General features: G+C 48.1%; 1 protein-coding gene across 3 annotated transcripts in view; it reads left to right on the top strand.

Annotated features, from left to right (window-relative positions):
- The first annotated feature begins 538 nt into the window (after nt 1–538).
- Nucleotides 539–11,301, top strand: part of INTS1 (integrator complex subunit 1) — a 29,995-nt gene continuing 19,232 nt past the window's right edge. For 2 of the 3 annotated variants that reach the window (XM_049791581.1, XM_049791580.1), the window contains exons 1-18: nt 596–695; nt 815–1,105; nt 1,675–1,871; nt 2,094–2,231; nt 2,976–3,135; nt 3,493–3,598; nt 3,883–4,069; nt 4,208–4,353; nt 4,664–4,805; nt 5,157–5,333; nt 5,591–5,699; nt 6,290–6,410; nt 7,082–7,159; nt 8,291–8,448; nt 9,634–9,730; nt 10,120–10,211; nt 10,543–10,603; nt 10,990–11,187. In XM_049791581.1, the coding sequence (XP_049647538.1) occupies nt 638–695; nt 815–1,105; nt 1,675–1,871; nt 2,094–2,231; nt 2,976–3,135; nt 3,493–3,598; nt 3,883–4,069; nt 4,208–4,353; nt 4,664–4,805; nt 5,157–5,333; nt 5,591–5,699; nt 6,290–6,410; nt 7,082–7,159; nt 8,291–8,448; nt 9,634–9,730; nt 10,120–10,211; nt 10,543–10,603; nt 10,990–11,187 (2,516 nt within the window). In that variant the 5' untranslated portion in view covers nt 596–637. Of the gene's footprint in view, nt 696–814; nt 1,106–1,674; nt 1,872–2,093; nt 2,232–2,975; nt 3,136–3,492; nt 3,599–3,882; nt 4,070–4,207; nt 4,354–4,663; nt 4,806–5,156; nt 5,334–5,590; nt 5,700–6,289; nt 6,411–7,081; nt 7,160–8,290; nt 8,449–9,633; nt 9,731–10,119; nt 10,212–10,542; nt 10,604–10,989; nt 11,188–11,301 lie in introns of all 3 variants that reach the window. The other variant, XR_007504547.1, reaches the window with a different exon arrangement.

Raw genomic sequence — 11,301 nt, 5'->3', positions numbered from 1 at the left:
TGACGTGGGGACTGGGCTGGTGGCATGGGGGGGGGATTGGGGGCTGATGGGGGGTGGGGTGGGATTAGGGGGTGGCTGGTTGCTGCGGGGCCCCCTAATTTCAGTCCCTGACCTCGGCCCTCCTGATTTCACCCCCCCAATCTCAGCTGCTCTGTTTCAGCCCCAACCCAAGCTCCTCTCTGATCCCAGACCACCCCCCCCGCCTCGATCCCAGTGCTACAAAACAGCCCCCCAATCTCAGCCCCTCCAGCCCCAAAACAGCCCCCCAATCTCAGCTCCTCCAGCCCCAAAACAGCCCCCCAATCTCAGCCCCTCCAGCCCCCCCGCCCCGGTCCCGGTCCCTCTCTGTCCTCAGCCTCCCCCCAAATCCCCCCCCACGACCCCAACCCTCTCCATGACCCCAGACCCCCCCATCTCCCCCCACATCCCACCCCGGGGTGCAGTTCCCCCCAACTCCAGCCCGCCGCGGGGGGGGGTGTCACTGCCTTCCGCGCCCTCCAGCCACCAGGGGGCGCTGTCCGGCGGGGCGGGGCGGGAGCGCGGGCCCTTCGCTTCCACCTCGGAGGCGGGGCGCGGCGGCGGGATTTCCGCTTCCGGGTGGTGGCTGTGGCGGCGGCGGCCTGTGCTCAGCGGCACCATGAACCGGCCGAAGGCGGCCGCCGTGCGGCGGCCCAGCGCCGTGCCCAAGCCCTCCGGTGAGTCTTGGCGGGTTGGTCGTCGCCTCGCCCGGGGAGGCGATCTGGGTCCGGGCGGGCGCGGGGGCTCTGGTCGCCGCGGGCCGGTGGTGTCACGTCTGCCCCTTGTCCCCTTGCAGCGCATCCGCCGCCGGGAGACTTCATCGCGCTGGGCTCCAAGGGGCAGAGCGGCGAGGGCAAAACCGCCGTCACCCTGCTGAAGCCGGCGGCCCCCGGGCTGCCCTCCGAGCGCAAACGGGACGCGGCCGCCTCCTTAGCGGGTCCGGCGGGGCTGACCGGCTTGACCAAGCGCCCCAAGCTCTCCTCCACGCCTCCCCTCAGCGCCCTGGGGCGCCTGGCAGAGGCGGCCGTGGCTGAGAAGCGAGCCATTTCACCCTCCATCAAGGAGCCGTCTGTCATCCCGATCGAAGGTAGGTGAAGCCTCACTGTGCTCCTGAAGAGAAGGCGAGCGAGGATGCAGACTTCAGTTTACTGTTCCCTAGAGCTTCTGCCCAGGAGCCTCTCTTGAAGCCCACAAACTAAAGTGTATGTGCTGTCCTTAAGGCTGAAGTCGCGGTTTTGTCTCCAGTCTTGTTGGCGTTGGGTTGTGTTCATCCTGCCTGAGAACTGTTTAATAGCAGCATCTAAAAGACTTCCTGAGGAAACCTCTGAGTCTGCATTGTGGTATTTTATACATGACTTTCTTTAGCAGACTCTGGATCCGAGCGTTGCTTGCTTTTTGAAGTGTCACTCCATTTTCTGGTGTTTGACGCATTTGCAGAGGAGTATATTAGCGCGGACCAACCAAAAAATAAGCAAGGGGTATTATCAGATGTAAACCAGCACTTTTAATAGCAATTGGGTAGGGAAAAGCCATTGCAGGAGCTAAAGGGGAGCTGGTCCATGCTTTGCTTTCCTGCTGACTGGCACTGCCAGCGTTTTGGGGCAGATTATTTCGTGTGAGGGTAAATGCTGATGCCTCGTGTGTTGATGATTGCAGTTGTCCCCACGGTGCTGCTGGATGAAATTGAGGCAGCAGAGGCAGAAGGCAATGACGACCGTATTGAGGGCGTGCTGTGTGGAGCCGTGAAGCAGCTGAAAATGAACAGAGCCAAACCTGATACCACGCTGTACCTGAGCCTCATGTACTTGGCAAAAATCAAACCAAACATATTTGCCACTGAAGGGGTTATCGAGGTGAGGGATCTGCCTTGTTGGGACTCTTGGGCTTACTGAAGTATTGTTGCTGCCAACTTGCAAATGTAGTTGCAGTTTCTCTCAGGCCAGAGCGTGTCTTTGCAAATACCATACCTCTGTGGCAAGCTACTGCAATTTGTATTTCTTTTTCTAAAACTCTTCTATATGGTTTCTTGCTAGATGGCTCAATTATTATTTTATTTCTTGTGGATGATATTCCAGGCACTGTGCAGCCTACTCCGAAGAGATGCCTCCATCAATTTCAAAGCCAAAGGGAATAGCCTCGTGTCTGTCTTGGCCTGCAACCTTCTTATGGCAGCTTACGAAGAGGATGAGAACTGGCCGGAGATCTTTGTCAAGGTTGTTGAACCAGGGGTGCTTCTGCTGGACTGAGGCGGTGGTGGGCATGCTGGCTAAAACTGGCTGGGGTTGGGAAATGTGCATATGTTGGGGTAGGACAGCAGCAGATAATTTATTACCACTGGAGGAGAAGGGGCTATCCAGTGGCCTGTTGCCCAGTGTGGGGAATGCAGCTGGAGGAGGCAGAAACTGGAGACTTGGGCCCATACTGTATTGATAAGGGAGAAAACGAGAGTCCTTTTTTTTTAAAAACAAACAAACAAAAAATCTCTACTGGCTGTTGAAATGCTGTGGCCTCCTTTGCCTTTTTTTGCCTTATGCTCTGCCCTTTTCTGAGACACCTTCAACAATCTGTATTGATATGTGTGACAGAGACTTCTCACTTTCTAGTTTGTCTGTAGGGATTAAAGCAGCCCATTAATTTAAAAAGGCTAAGCTTTAAAGACCAGCTTCTATATTTTGGTGGTAGAAGTTGTTGTAAAATCTTTGCTAAAGCTTAATCAGCTTTGTTGCTTGAGAGGATCAGTGCCCAGTAGAGCTTGGGATGTGATGGTTTGGTTTTTTGCTCTTATGTGACTTGCCCACAGTCATCCGGTCTGTTTTTCATCCATGCAATGGTTATGCTAGTTTCCTACTTTGCAACTGTATATGGAAAATAAATAAAAACTGGAGAAGCTCACAAATACTCTTAATTAACCAGAAAAAAAAAAAAGGCTTGAGCATGGCTTGTGTTCTCTTCTTCAGGTTTACATTGAGGACTCCCTTGGGGAGCGCATCTGGGTGGACAGCCCTCATTGCAAGACATTTGTGGATAATATCCAAACAGCTTTTAACACAAAGATGCCTCCTAAGAGCATGCTCTTGCATGGAGAAGTTGGACGCAGCGGAGGGGACCTTAGTGCTGGTAAGAAGATGAAGCAGGAATGAAGGGTGGGGAGAGGATGGAGCCCGGTGAGCTTATTGACTGGTGAGAATAGTTTGTTACTATATGTAGTCACATAGACCAGCCTTTGAGTTCCAGGCATTGCTTTTCCTTTCTCTGGGGCTCTTTCCTTTCTAGGGGATGTTTGAGGGCAGGCAGTGAAAGAGATTTGTAGATGTGCCTGAGTGTGACACAGTGTGAGGAAGCGACTAGTTGTGGCCTCCTTCAGTGTTGCTGAGGGGGATTCTTGAAAAAAGCTGAACCTGTAAGAGCATGAGTGAGTGATCTCTAGGAAGAGGAATTGTCTCATGAAGCATGCTGTGTGCTGGTCTGTCTTAGGGAGTAGCCCACACCCTTCCATGACGGAGGAGGAAGACAGCCAGAGTGAGCTGCTGATTGCAGAGGAGAAAATGAGCCCGGAGCAGGAGGGCCAGCTCATGCCCAGGTACAGTGCCTCTTCCTCTCCCAACGTAGCCGTGTGGCAGATCTGTCTGTGCTCACCCGCTCCTGCAGTGCTGCAGCAGGGAGCTTCATCTCTGCACTAGTTGTCCCATGGCACTTGCTAGAGGATGTTGAGCATCAGATAAAACTGATGCCAGGAGAAAAGAGTAGATTTTGTTTGTTTGTAATGTGTACCACAAACAAGAAAGGATGCTGATCTCTGGACGTGACTAAGCATGACCACGCCGGGTTCTATGGAAGTGAATAAACGCAGTTTGTGTGGCCCAGGTATGACGACCTCGCAGAGAGTGTGGAGGAATATGTCCTAGACATGCTGCGGGACCAACTCAACCGGCGCCAGCCGATGGACAATGTCTCCAGGAACCTCCTTCGACTGCTGACAGCAACCTGTGGCTACAAAGAGGTGCGGCAGATGGCTGTGCAGAGGCTGGAGATGTGGCTGCAGAATCCAAAGGTAAGGATAGAAGCTGTTGAAGCACAACTTTTCTGGATCTGGTCTGGAATCCAGCCAGGAGGGCTCCATGCTATATGCCAGCTGTGTTTCTGATCTGTGATGGCAAGTAGCTGTAGCCTTTCTGCTCTTCCTCTGCAGTTGACCAAGCCAGCTCAGGACTTGCTGATGTCAGTCTGTATGAACTGCAACACCCACAGCTCAGAGGACATGGAAGTTATCTCCAACCTGATCAAAATTCGTCTCAAGCCAAAAGTCCTTCTCAACCACTACATGCTGTGTGTCAGGTGAGTGAGTGAGTGACCAGGTCTGTGACAGGAAGAGAAAGCATTCTAGATGATGTGCCCAGGGCCTTGATGGTTTCGGTTTCTCTGCATAGTGGTTTTAAATACCAGCTTGGACCACAGAGTGTTCTGTGTAACATTTAAATGGATTTCATTGGCCTGGAAGACTTCAAGTAATCCCTTGATATTGCTGCACATATGTGCTGCTCCATCCTCTTCACTTCTGTGTGTTAAATACTTCAAAGAGAAATCAAAACAATGGGTCTAGCTGCAATGGAACTTCAGCTCTGATATCTCTGGTCTTCCCTTGCAGAGAGCTGCTGAATGCGCACAGGGATAACCTGGGCACCACAATTAAGTTTGTGATTTTCAACGAACTATCAAATGCAAGAAATCCCAACAATATGCAGATCCTGTATACTGTGCTTCAGCATAGCTCAGAGCAAGCTCCGAAGGTAGGTGTAGTGTCTTGCATGACTGACAGTGATCCCTGAACCCCACTGGAGAGATTCAGTTGAATTGAGGCTCAAATGAAATCTTTTCCTGGAAAACTGTGTGATCTGTATCACACTGTTTGAAATTCTGTTATTGCACTTGTTAGGAATAAATGTGCATGGGCATTTTCTAACTCCCGCATTCTGGGTGACCAGCCTTGTGGTAATGAAATTTCATGAGAGAAACGTTATAGCTCCCCGGGGGTCTGAAGGACAGGCATACCACCAGCATTGTTTCCTTGTGTCTTTTTATTTTGTGGATGCAGATACATTACAATGCACTGAAAGTTTTCTCCTTCTATATGGCCTCAGTACCTAGCAATGGTGTTCCAGGATCTTTTGACTACTAAAGATGATTACCTGCGGGCTTCACGGGCTCTTCTGCGAGAAATCATCAAACAGACAAAACATGAGATCAACTTCCAGGCCTTCTGTCTCGGTCTTATGCAGGAACGGAAGGAAGCCCAGTATGCAGAAATGGAATTCAAGGTACCACTTTCTTTGACCCTTGTGCTGCTGGATGTACTAGTGGTGTACTGAGCTCTTCTATATCTGTTTTTCTGGCCATTCTTTCTTTTGCTCTTTGTTATCTGAGTGAGTTGGTATTTGTGTGTCTCATAGCAGCACTCCCCTATCCCATTTCCAAACATCCATGATTGTAATTTTTTGATGACAAAACACTTTTCCAGAAGGCAGCTTTGCGTATTGCTGATTCAACTCACTCTGTTTGTTTGTTTTTTGTTAAGGAGCGGTTTGTCATCCACATAACTGATCTGCTGGCTGTCTCCATGATGCTTGGCATTACAGCCCAGGTGAAGGAGGCTGGAATTGCTTGGGACAAAGGAGAGAAAAAGAGTAAGCAGAACAACCTAGGTTCCCTCTGAAGATGGGCAGCTTGGTAGATATCTCCCCCTAAGGCTGGGGGAACATTGCAGCTAGGGTTAGGAGGGGGTATAAGCCCCCATTCTGAATAAAGGCATGGGGATGCATGCTATCATCGTGAGACTGACAGAGTTGGGAGATGTGGCATTTGCATGGCTGGGTGATTCTTATATCTATGGAAGTGGTTGAGAGGCTGGGGAAAGGGAACTGTGTATAGTGAGGCCTCAAGCCTGGAGGGGCAGCCGTAAGGATTACCAAGTACCTGATGCTGAGAAGACAGGCCTTTGGGGTGGCACTGAAGCAACTGCCCAGATGTTGTCTTCTCACAGCGCTAATTTGTCCGTGCTACATCTCGGGGTTTTGTTGCAGCATGTGTCAGAAAGCAAAGTACATGTACTGTCAGTGCTGGGATGCTCAAGGCTGTCTGATATACCTCTTCCCAGTTTACTGTTGATGCTTCAGAGCCCTGGTTATTATCTGCTCTTCAAACAGCCACTATCTCCTGCTTGGCTCCTGATGGGGCTCTTGATACTTGTGTAGTTTGTAACCTGACTGTTTTTCAGACCTGGAAGTGCTGCGGTCTTTCCAGAACCAAATTGCTGCTATCCAAAGAGATGCTGTCTGGTGGCTTCATACGGTTGTTCCATCTATCAGCAAGCTGGCTCCAAAGGACTATGTGCACTGGTAAGAGAGTCACCCTGGTAATCTGCTGTGCATAACCAGTCCCTTTCCCAACAGTGTATGACACATGAAAAACCATGCATGTGCCAGGGTTTGGTTAGATTTCTCTCCCCTTATCAGACAGGGAGCAGAAGCTGTTTTAGCAGGGTTCAGGCTGGGACTGTCTCCCTCTCAGGAATTCCTGCAGATGCATCCTCTTACCAGAAATAGATGATAATGGAGAATATTTCTGATTTGTATTATTTGGGCCCACCTAATAGGGAGTTTCCAGTTACCTGACCAGGCATGAACCCTGTGGAGCCCTTGCTGTTCTTTTGTCTGATGTCCTCTTTCAGGCTGTATGGTTGAAGGCTCCATAGATGTTGCTGTCTTCTCTGCCTGGCCCTGGAGGACAGGTTGTATCCCGGGTTCTGGTACAAGGCATTCCTGAGGCAGGTCAAGCCAGAATTAATAGTAAGCGAGATATATTACTGAAAGTATAAAAGCCCAATGCCCATACTGTATAGTCCTCTATGTTACAATTCATGTTGTTACTTTTGCTAGACTAGCTTATCTGAGGAGGCTCCTTCATGTGTAGGATGGCAAGCATTAGCAGGAGACTGGGGAGACTGGACTATTGAATGTGTTCTTGAGCTTCACATGGGTGGTATTTACTGTTGTCTTCATCTCTGCAGCCTCCACAAGGTGCTCTTCACAGAACAGCCAGAAACCTACTACAAATGGGACAACTGGCCCCCTGAGAGTGACCGCAAGTGAGTGCGTGCCCCACCCATAGCTGGGTACAGGCGTGGAGCTGCTGTAGCTGGAGGCAGAGGAATAGGATGTTTTCTGGTGTTCCTTATATAGTTCTGTGTTGGAAAGGCTTGGAACTGTGCTTAGATTTTGTTAATCTGTTACATTGCCTTAAAATTGAGGGATGTTGCACCATTCTCCATCTGTTCATCTTCCTCCTTCACTCCTGTTCCCTGTGCCAAGCTGTTCTGTAGCTTGATGCTGTAACTATAAGAACGGCAGCCCTGCACTGTATGGTTTACTGGGGTAACGTTAGGCAGCTCAGACTCAATGTCATGGTTTAACCCCAGCCAGCAACGAAGTACCACATAGCTGCTCGCTTACTCCCCCCTAGTGGGATGGGGGAGAGAATCAGAAGGGTAAAAGTGAGAAAACTTGTGGATTGAGATAAAGACAGTTTAACAGGTAAAGCAAAAGCCGCACACATAAGCAAAGCAAGGAATTCATTCACTGCTTCCCATTGGCAGGCAGGGGTTCAGCCATCTCCAAGAAAGCAGGGCTCCATCACGTGTAACGGTTACTTGGGAAGACAAATGCTGTAACTCTGAATGTTCCCCCCCTGCCCCTTCCTCTTTCTTCCCCCAGCTTTATATGCTGAGTGTGATGTCATATGGTCTGGAATATCCCTTTGGTCATTTGGGGTCAGCTGTCCTAGCTGTGTCCCCTCCCTACTTCTTGTGTACCCCCAGCCTACTCGTGAGCGGGGTGGTGTGAGAAGCAGAAAAGGCCTTGACTCTGTGTGAGCACTGCTCAGCAATAATGAAAACATCTCTGTATTATCAATACTGTTTCCAGCACAAATCCAAAACATAGCCCCATACCAGCTACTATGGAGAAAATTAACTCTACCCCAGCCAAAACCAGCACATTCAAGCAGGCTGAAGTATAGAGGTACAAGGCAATGCGAGCAATATTCCCATAAAACAATTTGTTTCAGGTAGTTGCATTTGGAGCTGGAGACCAGGCAAAGGGTTGTAAACTAATTTGTGATTTGTCTTCTGCTCAGATAAGTTCTAGGGTCTGTGGAGGGTTTCAGGAACCCTCATGTTGCTGTCAAAAAAAGCGTGATTGATGTCTCATGTCTCACACAGCTTCTTCCTTCGCCTCTGCTCTGAGGTGCCCATCCTTGAAGACACACTGATGCGGATCCTTGTGATTGGTTTGTCGCGGGACCTTCCTCTTGGTCCTGCGGATGCCATGGAGCTTGCTGACCACTTGGTGAAGCGGGCTGCGGCTGTGCAAGCAGATGGTAAGACAGCACAAAGCTCCAGCCAGCAAGCAATTCCTTCTGTCTGCGTGTCCTCTTATTGCCACCTAGGGCTGGCGTGGCTCCTACCACGTACCAAAGAGCCTTTGCACTGCTTAAAGCATGTTTTAGTCATGATGGCTAAGCATTTGGCTCAAAGCCAGACAGATACTGCTGTTGCTGTGTCACTAGAGAAGCTTCTTATTTTCTTCTACTGTTTCTCCCTGTTACTAATTTTCTGTCATGGAGTGTTTGGGAAATTATTGGTTGTGTTGAGGATGAAGGACTGTGAGTAACCACCCAAAGTTTTGAGTCAGCATTTTTAAATTGAATTTAGTCCTTTATACGTACTGTAAAATGAATAGAAATTTTTAGGCCACGCAGAAACAAAAGGGTTGGAAGTTAAGGTAATTAATCCACGTATTGTATGCTCCTCCCAATTCCTTTTTTCAAACACTGTTACAGAATAGCAGTTACTAAAGCAGCTTTAACTCTTACCCCTTTTATGAATTCATTCAGCATTTGTCCAAATTCCTGCATCCTTGGAGAGTATGTCCATTCAGTTGAGCTATATGTGTTTGTGTCAAAGTTGAGGGGGTTGTCAGAGTTTGATTCTAAAGCATCTTATGTGCTCTTAGTGCTGACTGGTTAATAGAAAAGTCTAATCCAGATCTGATCAGTGCAAGTGGAATGAGCTAGACTTTGCTGTTGAATATCCTGTGAAAATGTGCCCAGCCTCTCAGTATAGCACTTTAAATGCTGAGCCATTTCAAATGGTGGAAGATTCAGAGTTAAGTTAGAGTGAGTCTGGAAACTTGCAACAAAGTTGAAATGCATTTTTAGTTCCTCTAAGCCCCAGAACTTCTGAGCAGATTCACTGCTTACCTGAAGGAGTATATCTGAGATCTGGAAAAGATACAGGTATCATATTGGATGCATTTGGGAAAAAAACTGCCCTTAAGAATTTAAACCAAATTGCACCTGAAAAGCTCGATATCCTTATATATTGACTTGTAGCTTTTTTTAAGTGTTGTTGGGTTTTTGTTCCTGTAATATCATGAGAACAAGCCCACAATAACTTAGTTGCTTGAAGTAAAATTTTTCTTATACTGTGATGCTTTTCTTGAAGGACTTTCAGCCAGGTAGACAGGTCAATAACTTGCTTAGTCTTTTCTTCTCCTCCTCCAGATGTCGAGGTCCTGAGGGTAGAAAGAATCCAGCTGATCGATGCCGTCTTAAATCTGTGCACTTATCACCATCCAGAGAATATCCAGCTACCCCCAGGGTAAGGCTTATCACCTAGACAATCTTGTTGTGATCTAGCTCATTTTCACCTTGTGACTAACGATCCTAGCTCACGGATTTTAAGATGCTTTTCCCTATTAGTCTGTAATAACAAAATCATGAGGAAACCTTTTCAATGTCATGTTCAGGTGGGAATTTCTCTAGAGCAATTAAGACCTGAGTCATGTCCTCTGCAAGCACTCTTACCTTTCTGCTCTAGAAATTTTCAGCTGAACTCTGCTGTTCCTCCTGAGAGAGTATTCTTTTTTTTTATGAACCACTGATCTGATGTGGCTGAATCTAACTAGTGCATGATTAAGGAGAAAAGCAGTCTTCAGATGGGCTTAAGTAACCAAATCTGACCACTTATATCTGTTGATGCTTTTGCAGGTACCAGCCTCCCAATCTAGCTATTTCTACTCTCTACTGGAAAGCCTGGCCTCTCCTGCTTGTAGTGGCTGCATTCAATCCTGAAAATATTGGTGAGTGTGGACATTTCTCAGGATACTATTCTGCTGCAAAAAATTGGCCAAGGTGCTTTCTGCTAAGTCTGGTTGCCTGTGTTCAAGGCACGTGCTGGGTTGGTGAGATAATCGCAGTTAACTAACTGCATATTCCCTGTGTGTGCAAAAATACGCAGTGCACGGGTGTGGACTGGCATGTGGCCAGAATGGCGTTGTCTGTGCTCTGAGTGTGTTGAGCCGTTCCAAAGTGAGTTTGTTGTGTGTCTCCCCATCTTGGAGTGTGTTAGAATATATATATAAAGACCTTCACTTTTTTTCCTGTATTCCTGATTGCCCTTCTCTGCTGCAGGTCTGGCTGCATGGGAGGAGTACCCCTCTCTAAAGATGCTCATGGAGATGGTCATGACCAAGTTAGTATGCTTAAATCCCTACATAAATCAAATAGACCACCAAAACCACATATTTCTGAATGAAGTTTGTGCCAGCCAGCTCCTTCCTTTCCTTTACACTCCTTGGTGTAAAATAAGCTGGCTGGCAGTAATGCTGCAGTTTGAGTAGGAAAGGTGCCTTCCCCCAACAGAAATATTATAAGCAGGGGAATAAAGCTGAGAAAAAGGGAGGGATGACTGTGATGTGCCTTGCTGAAAAGGTCTCGGCCTCCCTGGCCTTATTGGGAAGCTGCCTTGTTTTTAATACGTTGCCTAATGGAGCCGAGGTCCTGGGGACTTTCTGACTGTGGTTTGTGATTTTTGAATAGGCCAAGATAACCATTTTCTTTTTAAACTTATTTTCTTAGTAATTATTCCTATCCTCAATGTACCTTGACGGATGAGGAGACGCGCACAGAGATGATTAATCGTGAACTTCAGATCTCCCAGAGAGAAAAACAGGAGATTCTTGCATTTGAGGGTCATCTGGCTGCTGCATCCACAAAACAAACGATTACAGAGAGCAGCAGCCTCTTGCTGTCACAGCTGACAAGTCTGGACCCTCAGTAAGTAGCCTTCTGCAGTCTGGCACTATCGTGAAATCCCAGTTAATGCTAGTCAGGAAACCCTACTGCTCATAAGGTGGTTGATGTGGGCAAGAAGAGCCCTGAGATTTGGTA

Source organism: Accipiter gentilis, chromosome 33, assembly GCF_929443795.1.
Source record: "Accipiter gentilis chromosome 33, bAccGen1.1, whole genome shotgun sequence".
Lineage (NCBI taxonomy): Eukaryota > Metazoa > Chordata > Aves > Accipitriformes > Accipitridae > Astur > Astur gentilis.
This window is presented reverse-complemented; position numbering and strand designations above follow the sequence as displayed.